We start from the raw sequence: 20848 nt of genomic DNA, 5'->3' as shown, positions 1-20848 counted from the left end.
AGAAAAGACAAGAGATTGAGGAGAAAATAAAGGCCAAAGAAATACAGTTAAAAAAGAGACCAGGGAAAAAGAAAATACATCAGGAAATTAAAATTCTTCAAGAACAGTTAACAGCAATGAGTAATAAAGAATTGGAGTGGAACCTTAAAAGACTGAATCAAAAAGCTTTTGAGGGTGCTAATAAACCTGGGAAATATTTGGCATGGCAATTGAAGAAGAAAAGGGAAAAGAAAATAATAAATAAAATCTGTGAAGAAAATAAAACGTACCTGGAGCAGACTACCATTAGTAGAGCCTTTTATAAATTTTATGCTAAGCTGTATAATAAAAAAGAAGTAACCAAAGAATCAATAGCATCATATTTGGAGAAAACCAAACTTCCAGAGATCTCGGAAGCTTGGAGAAATAAGTTGAATAGTGAAGTAACTGATGAGGAAATAAGTAAGGCAATACAATCTGCAAATCTAGGAAAGGCGCCAGGGCCAGATGGACTTACGGCTAAATTTTATAAGACAATGGCCAACGAACTGGCACCATTCCTAAAAGAGGTGATGAACGGAGTTTTTAGGGATCAAAGAATTCCAGACACTTGGAGCGAAGCGAATATATCATTGATCCCAAAAGAGGGCCAAGATTTGACTAACGTGAAAAATTACAGACCTATATCACTACTTAACAATGATTATAAAATTTTTACGAAGATATTGGCGGAGAGACTGAAGGGGTGGCTCTCGGAAGTCATAGAGGAGGAACAAGCAGGCTTTTTGCCAGACAGACAAATAAGAGACAATTTAAGGACAGTGATCAATGCTATTGAATATTATGATAAGCGTTGTGACAAAGAGGTTGGTTTCTTCTTTGTAGACGCTGAAAAAGCGTTTGACAATTTAAACTGGGATTTTTTGTTGGCCACTATGGAAAAGCTACAATTGGGAGAAAGATTCATCAGAGCAATTAAAGAAATTTATAGAGACCAGACTGCAGCAATTGTAGTGAATGATGAACTGACCAAGAAATTGACGATTAGTAAAGGAACAAGACAAGGTTGCCCGTTATCTCCATTGTTGTTCATTTTAGTATTGGAGATTCTGATGATACAAATACGACAAGACGAGGAAATACGAGGAATAAAAATAAAGGACTATTCATACAAGGTTAGAGCATTTGCAGATGACATAATGTTAATTGTAGAAGATCCATTGGAGAACATGCCAAAAGTGATAGACAAGATCAAAGAGTTTGGTGACTTGGCAGGTTTCTTCATTAACAAAAAGAAGTCAAAGATATTATGTAAAAACATGACTAAGCAGAAACAACAATTGTTAATGGAAACAACGGACTGTGAAGTAACTAGTAAGGTGAAATATTTGGGAGTTGAGCTGACTGCAAAAAATATAGATTTGTTCAAGAATAATTATGAAAAATTATGGACTCAGATAGAGAGAGACTTGATCAAATGGAATAGACTGAATTTGTCATGGTTGGGCAGGATTGCAGCAGTTAAGATGAATGTGTTACCAAGAGTAATGTTTTTGCTACAGACAATACCAATCATCAGAGACTCTAAACAATTTGAAAAATGGCAGAGGAAAATATCAGATTTTGTTTGGGCAGGCAAGAAGCCTCGAGTGAAAGTAAAAGTTCTACAAGATGCAAAGGAAAGAGGCGGAATGCAACTGCCCAACCTGAGACTTTACCATGATGCAATCTGCCTAGTTTGGTTAAAAGAGTGGATGACATTAAAGAATAAGAAACTATTAGCCCTAGAGGGATATAAAAAAATTTTTGGATGGCACGCATACCTATGGCATGACAAAGTAAAGGTCAACTCGATGTTCCTGCATCATTTTGTAAGGAGAAGTTTATATACAATCTGGAAGAAGTACAGAATTTACCTACAAGAAGGAACCCCTTTGTGGGTGGTTCCATACGAGGTGATAGATCCGAGAGCTGTTGATAATGAACAACAATGTTTAACGTACAAAGAAATAACTAAAACTGAAGTGTCTAAACTTAGAATAAAGACGCAAGAGGAACCATCACCGAACTACGATTGGTTCCAGTATAGACAGATCAGAGATTTGTATAACTCGGACTCTGTAAAGGGAGGTATACGAACAGAGAATTCGGAACTAGAGCAGACCCTTTTTAAAGAGGACAAGAAAAGAATATCCAAGGTATACCAAGTACTGTTGAAATGGTATACCGAGGATGAGACAGTTAAAACACAAATGGTGAAATGGGCTATAAATTTTAATAAAGAAATAACAATGGAGGCATGGGAATACTTGTGGAAAACTACAATGAAGACAACGACATGTATTAATATTAAAGAGAACATTTTCAAAATGATCTATCGTTGGTACATGACACCAAAGAAGATTGCGCTAGGAAACTTGAACACTTCTAATAAATGCTGGAAATGTAGAAAGCATGAGGGCTCCCTCTATCATATGTGGTGGTCGTGTGAGGTAGCTAGGCAGTTCTGGGGGGAAATAATAAGAGAAATGAGTGAAATTTTACAGTTTCAAATAAATAAGAACCCAGAACTCCTGCTGCTAAACTTGGGAATGGAGGGAATCCCAGCCCACCATAGGACGTTGATATTTTATATGACTGCAGCAGCTAGACTTTTGTATGTGCAGAAATGGAAAGTACAAGAAGTGCCAACTATTGAAGATTGGATCTACAAATTGCTGTATATGGCTGAAATGGACAAGATGACAAGAAAACTGAGAGATCTGGACTCAGGGCAGTTTAACACAGACTGGGAGAAGCTGAAACAATATCTGGAGAAGAAGTGGGAGGTGGGAGGAAAACTGTGGCAGTTTGAGAACTACTGAAGTACAATAAAAGTATAAAAGAGAGGGGTGACTTTACCGGGGGAGGAAGAGAAATGTGAATTTATAAGCAGTTAGATTAATTAATTGATTGAGATATATATAGATATGTAAAGGTTAATTGATAGAATATTGATAGAGAATAATTAACGGTTTAAACATGAGGATTGAGTAATTAACAATATTTTTTTTTACTTGATAAGACTTATATGCACCAAACTGAATGTATAGAAGAGTTAAAATGACTGACTATGTGATGAGTTATATAGAAATACTATAAAAAGAAGAAATGATTAATATAGAGAGAACAAATCAAATTGTTTGATTTAAATGTGGGAAATTTTTATGGTTTATGACATACAGAAATATTCAAAACTGGAAAATGGGATAAATTGTTTATCTAAAGAAGTATAGTTTGGATGTTTAGTAAGTAAAAGAGTTAAAGATGTACTGCTTAATATAATGGAGAATATATATTTGTTTTAGATAGAGGAAATTAATAGAAGTAAGGGAAAAGGGACAGAGGGTGGGAAAGCTGTTGGAAGTCAACAAAAGGGGGGGAAAGGGAGGGGGTTAGAAACGAAAAATTAGGGGATAATTGAATGCAATGTAATGTAAAAATATTAATGTTCTAACCCAATAAAAATTTTACAAAAAAAAAAGAGAGTATATCCTCCTAGTCAGTAGCTCTGTAAATGCTGCAAGGCATCAACCCCGAGTACAGAAATTAGTCCTGTTCTGAGATGGTATTTTCACCGATCTTGAACTCCTTCAGTTCTTTAGTGGAAGAAGGATTTCTTTTGAGAGTACAAGTTGTGCATCAAAATAATCAGATGTTGTGGCACCCGTATTACTTTTAACACTATCCATAGCCTTTCATGGTCCACACAGTCAAAAGCTTTGCTGTAATCTATAAAACATAGGCTTTCTTCTGAAATTCCCTAGTTTGTTCCATTATCCATTGTAGATTTTCAATGTGATGTCAAGTGCCTCTTCCTTTTCTGAATCCAGCTTGAGCTGTAAAATTTTGAGCATCACTTTGCTTGCATGGGAAATCAATGCAATAGTCCAATAGTTGCTGCACTCTATGGCAGCCCCCCCTTTTTTTTTAATTGGAATGTTGACTGAGTGTTTCCAGTCTGTGGGCCATTGTTTTGTTTTCTATATTTGTCAACATATTCTGGTTAAGATTTTAATGGATTCAGTTTCTGTACCTCAAAATAGCTCTGTTGGTATTCCATCTACTCCAGGTGCTTTGTTTCTCCCAATTGCTTTGAGTGCAGCTTTTACTTCACTTTCTAAGATTTCTGGTTCTTCGTCAAAAGATTCTTCTTCAAAGTCATCTGTCATCCTTCCATCTCTTCTATATAGTTCTTCAGTGTATTGTTTCTATCTTTCCTTTATTTTGTCCTGATCAGATACTGTCTTTCTGTGTTGATCTTTAGGCATCCTGAGCTGTGGCTTGAATTTCCCTTGGATTTCCTGGATCTTATGGAACAGATCTCTTGTTCTTCCTCTTTTGTTACTGTCTTCTATTTCTTTGCACCAGTTGTTATAATAGATTTCTTTGTTTCTGCGTGCAAGTCGCTGAGAAGCTGCATTTAGAATTCTGAGTCTATTTCTGTCACTTTTTGCTTTTGCTTCTCATCTGTCTTTACCAATTTTAAGAGTTTCCTCAGTCATCCATTTAGGCTTCTCCTTTCTCTTGGTTACAGAAATAGCCTTTGTACATTCTTCTTTGATAATATCTCTGATTTCAGCCCATAGTTCTTCTGGCTCATGATCAATTAAACTTAGCATTGCAAATCTGTTCTTTACCTGGTCTTTAAATTCTTCAGGAATATTATTTAGATTGTATTTTGGCACTATGATTCTTTTAGTGTTTCTCTTCAGCTTTACTCTAATTTTTCATATTAGCAACTTGAGATCTATATCACTATCAACTCCTGGTCTTGTTTTAGCAGAGAGAATAGAGCTTCTCCATCTTCTGCTTTCAATTATGTAGTCTATTTGATTCCTGTATTGGCCACCCAGTAATTTCCACATATAAAATCATATTTTTGGTTGCTTGAGGCATGGGTTAGCAATGAACGAATTGTTGGTTTCACAAAATTCTATGAGTTGGTCTCGTGCTTCATTTCATAATCCTAGTCCAAATTTTCCAACAATGTTTGATTCTGCGTTTGTGTTCCAGTCACCTATGATTATCAGCCTGCCTTGCTTAGGTGCATGATCAATTTCTTTTTGGACACTTGCCTAAAAGTTTTCCATTTCTTCCACCACTGAGTAGCAGCTGAGGAGAAGAGGGATCCTGTAATTTTACCAGCAAGTGTGAAGTGGTGGCACTGATGACGGGGAGATTGGGCAGGTGCCTGATTGATGAATGGCTAGCACACTCAGCAGAGCATGCTGGTGTTAGCATCCAGTTGTTACTCAGCAGAGGTGGCTGAGTACTCCCTCCTGCCTCAATTACTTGACAACTGAGCATTTTCCAATCTTGTACCTTGATTCTATTATTATTTCTATATGCCATATCCCATTTATAACTCTGAAAAAAAAACTTGTGGGATAAAGCCAGTGCAACCATATGGATTACTCAGCAAACATAAACAGTGCAGGTGGTAGATGATATATATTTTTATGTCCAGCCTGAGGAAAAGTGCTGGAGCACTCCAAAGCTTCTACGCTATTTTGTTTCTTTTTGGTTGGTCCTAATAAAGGTTATTGCATGGATTGTGGTTTGTATTTTGATTTGTAATTCCACATTCTATGCACTATGCCAGCCAACAAAATCTGCTGTTCATATTGTCAGTCAATTCCGTATTCCTAGTCCTATTGCATTGTTCATTTGCGTTGTTCATTGTATATCTTATACAGTATGTTCACTGTGTTGCTTGCATTATCATTCAATTTTGTACTCCTAGCCCTATTGCATTGTTTATTCACTGTCCTATACTGTATGATTTTTTTCTCTTTCTGTGCTCTGTAATGCCCACACAGAGTAGCCTTGCCTTACCTGTTCCAGGTCACCTTCACTACCTTTCCTCCTCTCTGACATGTTTTGATGGGGCAGGATAAACAGCTCAGCAGAGGTGGGCAAGCCAGGGAATACTGCCACGAGAACTTGTTCTTCAGGGATACCAGTCACCTAAAGAAGAGGAAGAGTGGGAGGATTAGTAGTAATAAAAATAGTTCTTTGTTTATCTTCTTGTACAAGTCTAGTGTGTAAAAAGAGTGGAAAGCTCCATTATGCATTCCAATATATGATATATCACTGTATATGTATAAAGTATTTTGGGGTATCCAAAATGTATGCTTTATACTGCTCCACTTCCCCTATCTTTCAGAAACCAAGTGCCTATCTTGTCTGTTTGAACCATAAAACTCATTTTAAGTATTTTTAAACTGAAATGTTTTCTCAGGTAGATGACAAATTTTAATTCAAAAGAATTTGTTTGAATTCTTACATTGGAGAAGTACTTGATTACACAATTACCAGACTAGTTACTTAAAAGAAACATTAAAAGAGAATAATTTGTCCTGATAAGATTTGAATGATTTCAAATTTCTCATCTCTGCTGTTTCAACAAAAAATCTCTGTTACAGTTTTGCTACTCCTTTTTGCTACTGGGTTGCGAGTCAAACTAGTAATTATTTTCATATCATTTTCTTTTTCCTTACATAGAACGTCCCCATAATATATATATCCATCTTTGAATGTTATTTGTGAGTTAATAAATCAGAACTATGCATTGTTGTAAACATAAATTACATAAGCTGTATAAATTGCAAACAAAAACCATATATCATGCAAACAAAATAAAAAAGAAATCTGCAAATCTAAAAGTGGAAAGCAAAGACTCAAAACCAAAAATACACAACTATACAAAAAAGAAACAAAATAAAGAACATTCCCCACAACTAAGCACACCTGATGCCCATTGGAAAGACAGAGAAATGGAACCATTCACAACTTGTTCTGGCTTTTTGCATATTGACATATGAAGGGAAATATTTGCAAATTAAAAAGAAGACCCTCCACCCAGACAGTCTGAGGAGTTGACAATAATTGGGCATCTCTTGAAAAAGTAAAAAAGTGTCTTGATTTAGATATGGGCAGGTACTGTCTTCCAGAAACCATGGAAGGTTGACAATAATTGGACATCTCTTGAAAAAGTAAAATAATGTCTGGGGGGCGGAGAATTAAAGATGGGCCTGAATGCCCTCAGGGACTCAACCCATACCCCGTAACCTCTTCAGTCAATAATGCTAAACTTAATGGCTATGGGTACTATGCAGCTAAAAGAGTTCAGATTGCTGGGGGATTAATTAGGTTCAGTGGACAAATGCTTAAGGACTCAATCTGCAAGTGGACAGAACTGCTAATCATTTTTAATATCCTAGGAAGGAGTGGCGACATGATGTACATCCAAATCAGGGAAGCATACCCCAAGGCACAGAAATCCACCCAACCTCATAAAAGCCTTTTTCCACATTGCATGGGAAAGAAGAGGTAAAAAACTGTCAGGAGTTCTTCCTAATGTTTAGCTGAAAACTCTTTTGATTTAATCTCAACTCATTGGATCTGATCCAACTTTCCGGGGCGACAAAAAACAACTCCACACCATCCTCTATATGACAAGTACTTGAAGATGGTTATCATATCAACTCTCAGTCATCTCCTCTCCAGGCTAAACATACCGAACTCCAGACCCCTCACCATCTTTGTTGTCCTCCTCTAGATACTTTCCAGCTTGTCTATATCCTTCTTAAATTGTGGTGCCCTAAACTGAACACAATACTCTGGGTGAGGTCTAACCAGAGCAAAGTAGAATAATACCATAACTTTGCATGATCTGGACACTATAGTTCTGTTGATACAGTCCAAAATTGCATTTGCCTTTTAAGCTACCACATCACACTGTTGACTCATGTTCAGTGCATAGTCTACTAAGACCCTTAGATCCTTTTTGCACATGCTAATGCCAAGACAAGTCTCCCCCATTCTATAATTATGTATTTGCATTATGCACTGAGTACTAAACTGCTAAAGTTACCAGTAATTAGAAACTTCAATTTTTGTGCTATTGGAGGATGGTCCCAGTTGTTTATCTCACCTGCAATTCTCAGGCATCCAACTTGTGTGAGTGTGTATTACCTAAGAAACGTGATTTATTTTACTTACAAGAATCAAATGTGTATTACTTAAGTAATCTGATTTAGATATGGACAGGTACCACCTATATGAAGGAAAAAGATTAACTAAAATAGACTAATTATGGAGATGCCAACCAGATGTTCAAAATTCTGTATCAGATCCATTGTAAATTGGTGGGCTGAACAACCCATTTGTAAATTGTAAATTGGTGTGGGCTGTACAACCCATTATGCTCTTTGTGATAACATTAGCAGCTTAAAGCAGCCTAAAAGTACCCTGAGCATGTGTCTACCATACCTCCCTTCAGCCCGCCACCTTTACCATTACTGATGTAGAGGATGTTGAAGAGGGATCACAGGAACTTCTGCCCTTGGATGTTGTTAAGAGCAAGCATGGTAACAACCATAAATGCCAATAACGATGTTTCCAGGTCTCTCCAGGATCCTCACACAATCAAGGCAATGAAGCTCTACTGAACCCATTCTCTTGAATATCCTCACCTTGAAATTACATCTTTTGAATCAAGCTGGACTCTGGGGGGGTCAGAGTTCATTTGAGAATATGTTGGAAACAGATTCCAGGTCTAACTCCCTCTCTCCCATATTCTAGTTCACCTCTGTGTTTTCATAAACTGGTTACACTGTACTTTATTCTAATGGTAAAACAATCTGAAAATGCAATTTACTCTATCTCCCAAAACAGGTATACTTCCACTTTGCATGAACATGATATATTTCTAGTTATGAAGAGCCATATGGCTCTTCTACACCATAAACAGCTGTTAATAACACTCCATGTGAAAAGGAACTCTGCAATCAGGCTAGAGCTGAATATTCAGTCTCAAGGTACAACAACTGTATTTCAAAAGAGATTTATTTTAACAATGTATGTACATCTTGCAACATTATTCTCAAAATACTGAAAATCAAGCTCAAACAAGAATACATAGTTATAATTAAATAATGCCAAACAAGATTTTGCACTGTGGTCAAAATTGCTAATTTTGACACTGAGTTTCAAGTGAAAAAATCCAATATGCCAAGCAAATATTGGCAACATAAATATATGCCACCTGCAGTGAAGAGAAACAATGAATGGAAAATAAATTTGAGACAAAAGCACAAAGATGTGAACCCTTCAACAGGAATTACTCTGTATATGACAATTGTTTCACTTTATATATTCCTATGCCAATAAAGGACTGCTTGTTTGCTTGCTATGACAATTGTATTACATGCTATATCTCTCTAGCCTTTTCCACACAACACATCAGTGGAGACTGAATATACATGGGTGAATGTGCAAATGTGCATATGTAGATTCCTCACAACCCTGAAATGGCAGGGTTCCCAATAAAAGGTTTCAAGTCCTAAATATTTAAATTGTACTCACATAGGACCATTAGCACATCTTCGAGGGGAGAAGCTTGACATATGATGCCACTTCCTCATCCCCATGTATGTTCAGTCACCATGGATCTCTTCTTTTGAAAACTGATCTTGCCCTCCATCTCTCACATACGCATTTTGTGAAAATTCCATGAGGCATGTTTAAAATATTCTGGTCAAATTCAGTTGTATTCATATATAGTTTCATTATCTCTGTCTTCCATACATTCCTTTCAGTCATTTATATTTGTTATATTCCGTAGTAATTCTGCATGCTCTACTAATATTTTACACAGCTCTAGAAAAAGTGAAGTATACTTTTGCCAGGGGCAGCTCATCCTCTAGGCAGCCCTAGGCAATTGCCTAGGGTGACAGCCATGGAGTGGTAGTGGACACACTAGCTTCTCCCCAGCTCCCACCCAGCTGCAGCCTCAAGGAAGAGCCCCCTGATCCCAACAGACAGCCATCTGGGGGGGTACCTGCTCCCTCCTTCCATCAGAAATTGAGATGACGGGGCAGGAGGTTGAGCACCACCTGTTGAGGAGGATGGGTGCTAGTGCCCTCCACCACTGGATGGGCAGCATAGTCTCATCTCTCCTGCCTCCCTGTGGTGCAGGGGGAGGAGGGTGGATATCACCATTCTGCTTCCTCAAAGGGGGGGTGGGATCTTGGTCTGCGCCACAACAGCATAAATAGTTTTAACTTCTTAATCTTCACTGAGAAGTGTAACCAAGTCTGCAAGCACTAACCTTGCTCATGTTCATCCCTTGTTACCCTTAGCTCTCCCTGCCCTCTGTCCTTTATTGCATTGTCTGTTTAAATGGCAAGCTCATTCAAGCAGAGTCCTATCTAATTATTGCTTATAAACACTGTAAACTGGCATGTGTGTTTGATTATTTGACCAGTGGAACTGAGACACCTTTTTGTCCCATTTGCTCAGCTGCTAATTGTTTGGGAGAAGCAGCGCAGAGCTGTAGCATTACTGTTGGATCCTGTGCCTGCTTCCACCTTCCATGAAATGATAAAACAGTGACATGCAGAGAACCATTTGCTGCTCTCCATCTATCTAACATAGCAAGCTGTTTTCTCAACATAGTGAACGATGCTGCAATCCCCACAAACAGCAGGGTAAAAAATTCCTGCATATTTGGTGGAACTGCCCAAACATTCAGATATATTGGGACAAGAAATTTGAGCATATAGGTAAGATTCTGAGTAAGCAGATAAAAAAGAAATCCAAGTCTGGCACTTCTAGGATTCTTTTCTCTAGCAATCCCTTACAAACTCAGACCATTACTGTTAAATATGCTTGCAGCAGTGAGAAGCTTAATCCCTCAGTTTTGGGGGGGGGGGGGAAACTTTACCAGTTATGAATGGTTTCAGAAATTATGGTATCTAATGTTAATGAATAAAATAACAGTGACTAAGAATTTAAGAGCAAATAAATGTTTTAGGCAAGAAATGTTTGCAGAACAATTTTTTTTTATTAGAACCAAACAAACCGTTCTCCTAATGTCCGGCATTCTACTTTGCACTTAAGACAGCTTGTTGGTGTAGTAGGTGTTAATTGTAAATTTTTGTCTCTACTATTTAATGGAATATAATAATAGTATTGTTTATTCTTCTTGCATATATCATCCTTTTATGTATTCTTGTGGATCTTTGGTATGTTTGTAAAATAAAATATTTTAAAAAGAAATTTACCTTGCTTGCAATGCCTATATTCTCTTGACCTGAACACCCCAGATGCTTGTAGTAAGCTTCAGTTCACACTCTAAAATATTTTCATTGTATTTGCTCTTGCACAGTTGGTGCAGAACTTACTGAATTCCAAGTGTTGACAGAAACTGTAGTCTCTCCAGACTTCTGTTTAAATTCAGAAAGCTGTGAAAACTATAAATCCCATCATGTTGGGGAAGATGAGAAAGAGTAATTGACAGAAAAGATAAGCCCTCACTGGAACCTATTCTTTACTTAAAGAACCACCTCATGACAGATTATTCCCCATATCTTCAGAAAAATAGGATATATGCTTTGACAATGAGGACAATGGGTAGTGATTGAGCAGCTGGTAGCAAGGACGTATGTAAGTTTGTGTGTGTGTTTGTATGTATATGTGTGCATTTTGAATCTCAAACATTCACATATCCTCACTGAAAATTTTGAAGTGTTCAGTAAGAGTCCTCACAAATATGTAACAGTGTTATACTATTCATCAGATGCATGGAGCATACCCTCCATGCATCTGATGAAGAGAGCTGTGGCTCTTGAAAGCTTATGCTACGGTGATTCGTTTTCGTTTTCGCAGCCATGTCGGACGCTCCTCTCGGCAGGTCCGAGAAGAAGTGGCCGAGCCACCTGGCCGGGTGGCTGATCTGCAAAGGTTAGACTCTCAGGCAGGGAGTCTGAGTCCGGGGCGCAGCGGGAAGAGCCCTCTGACAGATCGAGGCAGGGGGTAAATCGCCCGTTTGTCCCTATGGAGGCCGGCAGACGAGCGCGGCACCTAGTGTGCTGCCGGGCTATGGAAAACGGCAAGGAACAGGATTAGGCGAAAGCCTGCAAGTAAGCGATTCCCTTCTGTTACTACAAGCGTATATGAGGAGTGGTGGGGTCTGAAGGTTAGAAGACTCGGATTTCCCCCCCCTCATAAAGTCTCGGAAGATTGGCGGTTCCCCCCCCCTAAAATGGCAGCGAAAAAGCAGAGTCCTGCGCTTGGCAAGTCAGTTACGGCGGCCTTGCAGAGGGGTGAGACGCTTGAGGAACTGGTTAAAAGAGCAGTTATGGAAGCCATAAAACCCTTTGTTGACAAGCTGAATGAAACAGATCAAAGGGTGGGCTTAATTGAAAGCGATGTGAAAGCCATTAAAGAAGCAGCGGGGGGGGGGGCAGAGAAGTCTGCCCGGGAAAGTGCGTCACTTACGAGAGCAACGAACAGGGAATTAAAGTTGGTGGAAAACCAGCTGATCGGACTGCAAGTGGAGCGAACACAAACCATTTTGCGTCTCCAGAATGTTAAAGAGGAGGAAAACGAAGTTTTGTGGGATCTCGCCTCGGAACTTTTAGCGACACCCGCGAGGGCAACTAAAGAAGTGAAAAGCGCCATTTTGGGAGCCCATCGGGCATCTTCAAAATATGCAATAAAACGGCAGCTGCCTCGCGAGATTGTTATCGAGTTTTCATCTAGGAGGGTCCGGGACAGTATCCTATATAACTCATACAATACGGAATTGGACTTTCTGGGAAATAAAGTCAAGATATTGAAGGACGTTCCATTTTTAGTTCGGAAGAGAAGATTTAAGTACAAGAAATTGGCTGCTCTTTTGAGGGAATGTGACATAAAGTACAAATGGCTACTCCCGGAAGGAATCGGGTTTAGTTATAAAGATCAAGCTTACAAGATTAATTCGGAAGATCAGCTAAGGGATTTTGTGGATAAAAATCCAGAATTTGGACCAGACACCAAGCAAAAAGAAGAGGATCCGAAGCCTGAAGGGAGGGGGGAGGCAATGAGCGCTCCGGCGGTAGCTGCGCAGAGGGAATTGCGTCCGAGGCCCAGGGGAGGGAAAAAGATTTAATTTGAACTGTAATTTGTAATTTGTATGATCAACCACTCCGTCATTACTTTATTAAGCTATTTTTTTATTATGGCAGTATGAAGGGAAAGCATTGAAATGTAGCGTCTAGTGTTTGTAGGTTACCTTCCCCTTTTCTCCACCCCCCTCCCTTTTTCTTTTTTTTCTCCCTTCTTTCCCTTCCCTTGTGTTATTGTAGTCTTTTATAGTTACTGTTATTGTAGTTATTAAAAAAATAAATAAATATATATAAAAAAAAAGAGAAAGCTTATGCTACAATAAAGTTGGTTAATCTTAAAGGTGCTACTGGACTCTTTACTATTTTGCTACTATAGACTAACACGGCTAACTCCTCTGGATATACATCTATTGAGTTCACTACTGCCTAAGCATGTTTATCTTTCTTTGGTTGTCTGTCACAAATTGGGGGTCATCTTTCAATAGAGATTCCCATGAAACCAGCCCTTATAAGCATGTTCATTCATATGAGCAAACACCATATCCAGTTTTTGAGCCCTGTATTACACATATTATAGAAGAGCAGTGTTCAACAAATTCAGGATACACTAGAAGAGCAGAAGCTACAGAACTTTCTTTCATCAGAGACTCTTCAAATTCTGCAATTCAGTTGCTGTCCAAAGTAACAGACTTTTTATTTGTATATACTTTTGCCAACTAGAATTAAGCATTTACTTGAAAATGAAATTATAGTGTTAGTTATAAATTTAACTTGATTTTTATTTGGACATTCTTCTGTTTATATTGTATAATGTGTGTGGAGTTTTAGGAATTGGGTAATTAAAAGGGTAATCAGCCAACACAAGATTAGGCTCATGTGGATTTCCATCATAAAACAAATCCAAAGTGCCATGCTTGTAGGGGGGTGCAGGTCCAGTGAATTCACCATGTTTTAACTCTTGCAGTGCAGTATTTTCTAAGGTGGACTCTATAGGACACAATTTTAGAAAAGAATATACAGATGAGATCCATAGACAGCCTTTCATAAATTGAGTACCATGTGTAGTTCAGTGTGGTATGGGGAAAGATGTTGACTTAGAATGAGGAAAAGCACTTTGAGCCAAGCAGAAAAATAAATAAAATGTAAATGTAAAGGCTCTGAGAAATCACAGATACAATAAGAAGTTCTGGTCACATTTCTTATTTATATATCTATTTACGTTTCATGTTTTTATTCTATTCAGAAAGAGCAGAGTTTATGACAGCATACATTTTATCCTTGCAACTCTGTTAGGTAGGTCAGGCTGAGAGAATTTGACTGCCCAAGGTCATCCAGTGAGCTTTGTGGTAAATGAGTATTGGAACCCAGTTGTCCCCTATGAGAGTCTAACCATTAGATTAACCATTATATCACACTGTTTCCACAGTTCACTATATATAGAATGATAATAATAAGTCTTCCAGCCAGGGTACTAGAGAATGGGTGCAACAGAGTGGAAATTTTGTACAATAACAAGATGTTTAATATGTCCCTTTATCTGCAGATGAAGTGAACTTGACTGGATTTTCTAGAATTGTTCTTCAGGCTTTGACAAATGATCCAAAAATATCAATAGCAATAACTGCATGATTTTGTGTAGAGCTGTAGCTGCTGCTGATGCCCTTGACAATTGTGAACTATTATTTAACTCAGAATTTAAGAACATAATCCCCATTATTCAATTGGGCTGGGTACTCACCTGCACCAGGGCTCTCTTGATGACTCTGCTGATGTCTTCTCTCCACTCAGGGATGTCAGGGTTGTGATAATCCAAATTAGGAGAGAATGATAATAACTGAGACTGGAAATACTCTGTCAAAAGAGGGCCACAGTCAAGGTCCACTATAAGCCATTCAACACCTTTACAATGGGGGATGGGGGTTAATTCACATCATTTTTATGGCATGTAAGACAATTCTGTGTCTAGCCTGAGACTGGTGAGCTGAAGCAGATCTTTTCAGAAATTTAAAATACATTTTAAAAATCCAATAAAGTGAAACATATCTGTTCTCTGAACACACAGAAAAAAATCCTACAACCATTCTTGCTCCAAAAATATGATTTTCAAAATTAATTTCCCAGTGCTGAAAATATCCATTTGAGGGAACTTTGACTTGAGATGTCAGACATCAGCCATGACATATACCATTTCAAGCACCTGCCTAGTGAAAATGAATCAAAAGAAATGTAACCTAAGTTTACTTTTATTTTTTTTTAGCCCAATCAATCACATTGTGATATATAGCCAGTTGTGATAGAAGCATTCTAATCAGAATATGAAATGTTAGGTAGAGACTAACAAGTTTTAGGAGAACAGAGAGAAACAATTCTATAATGGTAGATAAAATACACTAGAACGAATCTAAACACCACTGAAATAAATTTTAAAAACTACAGTTGGGGTCCAATTGTTTTTCTCCTGGTAAAATAAAAACTGAAAATAAAGTCTCTGCTTGGAAAAGGAGATTCAGGGAAACAGTGAAACATAATAGTAAAGAGTCCAGTAGCACCTTTAAGACTAACCAACTTTATTATAGCGTAAGCTTTCAAGAACCACAGCTCTCTTCATCAGATGCACATCTGACAAAGAGAGCTGTGGTTCTCGAAAGCTTATGCTACAATAAAGTTGGTTAGTCTTAAAGGTGCTACTGGACTCTTTACTATTTTGCAACTACAGACTAACGTGTCTAACTCCTCTGGATCAGTGAAACGAAATGCATGAAAGAAGCAAGAACACAGATTATTAGACTCCTTTCTATCTAGGATTTTTTCCCATCTTAAGGCATTTTGCATCAGGAAATCAACTGAATGAATACAGGAAGAAAAGAATAACCAAGTAAGATAGTCTTCCTTCCTGATGTAAGGTATGCTGCTTGCTTGGCAGTCTAACCTAACATTGGTTGTTGTGGATTTTTCAGGCTGTATAGCCGTGGTCTTGGCATTGTAGTTCTTGACGTTTCGCCGGCAGCTGTGACTGGCATCTTCAGAGGTGTAGCACCAAAAGACCAAGATCTCTCAGTGTCACTAAAGCCTTCGACAATATAACCTAACATTGCTTGCAAGTTGCAACTAACAGGAGACTGCATTCGAAAATCAGTTTTTCTAATGCTCTTGGCATGTTCTGTCTTCCACTGAGCACATACTTACAGTAAGTAATCTGTTTTCCAAAAGCAGGAATTATCTGTTTGTTAGCCCCATGTGCAGCTATGAGTGGTTAATGCATAACAAATCAGATACCAATTGTGCTAATGACAGGCGAATCAGGGTACTGCGATTCATGAGGCTCTCAGAAATTACTTCCTAATTAACTTACAGCAGGGAAGCAAGGCTAATTTCAACGGTAAGGCACTTTATAAATTCACAGAGCTGGACTTTTTCTCTGGCCTACCACAAAATCTCTTGGCCATTGGGCAGAGAGACTCATCATGATATTAGTAAAGCAAAGCTGTAAGATGGACTGTGAGTCTTGTCACTCATCCTTGCGGATGGTTTTAATCTAATCAGTTTCTCTCACTTTAACAAACTTGAGCTTTGTATTCTCTACCTTGATGTCATTTGATATCACTCTTGAGCTTTGAAGACAGGGGTGTTGGAGTGTCTCAAGGTGCCATTGGTTTAGATGTTTAGATGTCACAGAGGAGCTGGTCAGCCTGGGGCCAGAGATGCTGAATGGCGTGGCTACCATTAGATTATTAGAGACCTCAGAATTGTAATACTGGCAGCATGCCATGGGCTGATGCAAGTCAGTCAAGAAGTTTTAAAGTTTTTACCAGTATAAATGGACAGAAAACACTTGATTATGAAGGTGGTAAATGGAAACTCTCTTTAGACACTTCCCGCTAGACCGCACCATTCCCCTAATATCCTCCCAACTCTTGACAAGCTCCAAATCAGTGGTGTGGTTCGGAGAATAAGAAATTGGAGGAAGAGGGAAAAGGAGGAGAATAAAGGAAAACATCAGGATTTAGAGATCATATAGCAAAACCTTCCAATGTTTTATTAGAAGACTCAGAACAGAATTACATATTTGTGCTTTCTGATCTTCAAAGACATTCCTACACTGGAACTGATGGATAGCACACCCTTATCAACATCTGCTAGCATTTGGGAAATCACACATACTATTATCATATTCCCATGCCCATGAACGGCTCCCCAACAATCATGTCATCCTAATTAGACATGGGCACAAACAGCATTACGAACAGAAAAAACCCACGAACAGCCTAATCTGCTGTTCTCGAACAAGCTGTTAATGAGGCCCCATCCTAAACGAACAGGTGATCGTTGCAAGCCTCCTTCCTTGCCTTCAGCAGCTGTTCATCAAGCCAGACAGTCTGGCACCTGCAATCAATCCCCTTGGCAACTAGAGTCAGGGAGGGCCTGAACTCTGTCTGAACTCTTTCTGGCTTTCCTTCTAGCTTTAACCCTTCAAAGTACTTCCAGCAGAGAGTCCCGTTTTTGCCACTGTGAAGAGAAAATGACAGCCAACGGGGAGACCATGCCAACGGGGAGATCATGCCTTTCCCGGGGTGCAATCTCTCTGAAACTTGGGGGATCTTCAGAGGACAGTGAGGACTATGTCCCCTGCAAATTTGGTGGGTATTGGACACTGGAAAGGTCACTTTTATAACCCCTCAAACTAGCTGCCAGAAGACACTGCTGTTTTTGCCAGGATAGGGACCTTTAAACTATCCGCTGGACGGTGGCAGGGGGGATTCCCCCCCCCCCGGCTGTCTGCCAGCTGATAGTTTAAAGGGATCTTTAAAGGGCCAGGTAAGTGGGTTTGAGGGGAGGGGGACTAAGTGGGGGGGTTGAAGGGTGGGGGTGTTCTGGCCCCCATGAACAACGAACATGTCCGGGAACAGTTCATGTTCGTCCATGTTTGTTGTTTGTTGTTCGTGGTTGTTTAAAAAACAGTGATATTGAATGTTGCAAACAATAAACTGGAATCATCTTCTACCCACTTACCATGTACAGCAATGTCCTTGGTGTCCTGGATAAGAATGCTACCAGCTGAGACCTGTACTGTGATGGTATTCATTCCTTCGTTAATAAAGGTATAGGAGATGCTGTTGTCCAAGGTGATGAATGGCTGCAAAAATTAAATATAGCCAGCGTCAACCCCGTTTATTCTATATGCATTCAACTAACTATTCAATATCAACTTTAAGTTTATAAAATATATTTAAAAATAGAATTTACACACAGATGTATGCTTACACACACATGGACATTCTGGATCATATGACCAAAGCTACAGAAAGTTGTTTGCAGTGCAATCCTAAGCAGAGTTGCTCCAGAGTTGATTTCAATGGGCTTAGACTAGAGTAACTCTGCTTAGGATTGCTCTGTTAGCCACTTTCTGTGTCATGCTCACTTTGTAAGAGGCAAAGAGTCCAGTAGCATCTTTAAGACTAACCAAGTTTATTGTAGAATAAGCTTTCAAGAGCCACAGCTCTCTTCGTCAGATGCATGATGAAGGATTATTTGATTAATTGGATTAATTAATTAAGAGGATTAATTGATAGAGAATGGCTGGCCCATAAGACAAATTCAGAGGATATCAATTACCTGGCTACCCTGGCACCTCAGTCAGATTCTTCCACCTCCACCCAAAGCAACTGCTACAGTCCAGGACAATCTGAGATTTTCACTTAACATGGTTTGTACTCCACTGAAAAACTCCTAGGTAACATACAACAATTTTGCAGTACTAATAAATGAACATTCCATCATTGCATGATGGTCTACAACTACTCCTAGATTAGTTTGTTACTGGTGGCTTTCTGTTCTAGGGGAAGGAATAAAACCATCTGGGATTATTAGAAGAACAGGGGGAAGAGTCACATTTTCAGCTGTAAGAGCATCTCTCCTAACTGCCTTTCGCTTTTTTCACCCCATCCAACCCTTCTGCCTTCTAAGTGTTATGCTGGTGTTGACAATCAAGCCAGGGGTACATACAGAACTTGGCACTTTCCATGGTGCCTCAACAACCTAGGCAGGCTCTGATATGAAATAGCCTGTATGGCTTTCCATACGCACTTTCAATTTAAACTTTATTTGAAATAGGGATGTAAAAGAAATTCTTTGCTTTAAATGATTCTATTTTATACTACTATATCACCTGGATTATTTTATAACATAAACAGTGGTTTCAAAAGGCAATTCATCATAATTACAACTATTGATTACAACAAAGTTTTAAGGAAAAGATAATCAGGTGATGCTGTCAATGTAAATCTTTTGTTTCCTGCCTGGAACTAAAAGATTAGGACATACCAAAAGCAGTTAATAACAACTGGGTCGATTTTTTTTTTTAAAAATGGGTAGATATCTTTGAAAAAATGAAAAAAGAGAAAGAATAACATGAAACATTCATTATGGGCAGGGAGGCTCAGTTTGCTTGAAAGAAATAATATCCACTGGCACCAAGAGCAGAAAAGAGTAGAAAAAGTACATAATAGAAGACAAAAGTTGAGTTTGCCCTAGAAAGGTAAAGCTAAACAATAGAGGATAATGCCAGCCCATTTATTTTTTATTTTTTTTATTTATTATTTCAATTTATAAACTGCCCATCCTCAGGGGCTCTGGGCAGTGAAAATGCCTCTATGAAAGTGAAAATAAAGATATGCAGTTGTTTTTTCACATTTCCCATCCAGAAACACATTTTGCAGGCCAGTGCCAAATGGGGGAGGAGAGCCGGAGGAAGCGGGTAAAGCAACAAAACCCGCCAGACAACAGCAATGGGGTTAAAAGTGGCCACAACTTTATTGATTTATAGATTGTGGAGTATTGGCGCTGCATAGGGCATGGATCCCAGCATTAGCTGACCCATCTACCAGCACCGCACCTCCCAGGTCCACAGCCCTTCTCTACCTCTCACTGCCCAGGCTAGCCCGTTCTTATTGGCTGGCCTTGGCTTGCATCTGCAGCAGCATGGATTGCTCTGTAAAGGCTGCTGGGAGCCTCCGCCACCTCTCCAAACATAGTGGTCACCACGCACCTCCCCCACTCCCCTCCCCCATGCAGCCTGCAACCTGGCCCCCCAAGTGAGTCTGGTGTTTATCTGATTAAAAAGCAGATGGTCAAAAATCAATCATAAAGCAAATGCCATATTGATGTAAAAAAAAATCTGAAATGAGGTTTTGGGTGAAAGGATGAAGCAGGGCTCCCCAAGAACCTAGTCAAGCAAAAAAAAGTACAGGCTCATGTCTAACTTTATGACCATTAGGCATATCCATATCATAAAATTTGTTCCCAAGCATTAAATTTTTAAGCTTGTGATTATTTGTAACCCACTCCAATTTACTATTGCTGTTGGGGTTTAAATTTCCTGTTGTGGGCAGGGGCTGCTGTTACTGTTTTAAAGTTATTGCTGTTGGGGTTTCAGTTTCCAGTTGGTGGGGGGCTGCTGTCATTGTTTTAAAGCTATTACTATTGAGGTTACAGTTTCCAGTCCGGGGGGGGGGGGCGGGCTTCTGTTAGTGTATTAAAGTTATTGCTGCTGGAGTTACAGTTTTCATTTGTGTGGGGGGGGGCTGCTGTTAGTGTTTTAAAGTTATTGTTGTTGGTCTTTTGTTTTCCAGTTGTTGGTGGGGGGTGCTGTTAGTGTTTTAAAGCTATTGCTTTTGGGGTTTCATTTTCCAGTTGTAGGGGGGGCTGTGTGTGTTGGGGAGGTGTAGGTGGGCTTGAAGTGGGGCTGCTTGCTTGGGGGTTCTGGTTTTCTTTGCTGAGCTTCAGTGGGTGGGTCTGAATTCTTTAATTTCAGTTTAATTTTGGTTCTGCTTCCTAGCCATTCATTTCTGTTGTGTGAATGTGTGTGTTAGGGAGGTGTAGGTGGGCTAGGGGGGGGCTGCTTCCTTGGGGGTTCTGGTTTTCTTTGCTGAGCT

General features: G+C 39.1%; 1 protein-coding gene across 1 annotated transcript in view; it reads right to left on the bottom strand.

Annotated features, from left to right (window-relative positions):
• Window positions 1–20848, bottom strand: part of SORCS3 (sortilin related VPS10 domain containing receptor 3) — an 818830-nt gene that overhangs the window by 43869 nt on the left and 754113 nt on the right. Inside the window, exons 21-23 of the mRNA XM_054984254.1 lie at window positions 17928–18051; window positions 14656–14768; window positions 5857–5988 (exon numbers count right to left, since the gene is read on the bottom strand). Coding sequence (XP_054840229.1) covers window positions 5857–5988; window positions 14656–14768; window positions 17928–18051 — 369 coding nt within the window. The remainder of the gene's footprint in view (window positions 1–5856; window positions 5989–14655; window positions 14769–17927; window positions 18052–20848) is intronic.

Source organism: Eublepharis macularius, chromosome 6 (genome assembly GCF_028583425.1).
Source record: "Eublepharis macularius isolate TG4126 chromosome 6, MPM_Emac_v1.0, whole genome shotgun sequence".
NCBI lineage: Eukaryota > Metazoa > Chordata > Lepidosauria > Squamata > Eublepharidae > Eublepharis > Eublepharis macularius.
The sequence above is the reverse complement of the archived record's forward strand: the minus strand, read 5'-3'. Positions and strand labels throughout refer to the sequence as shown.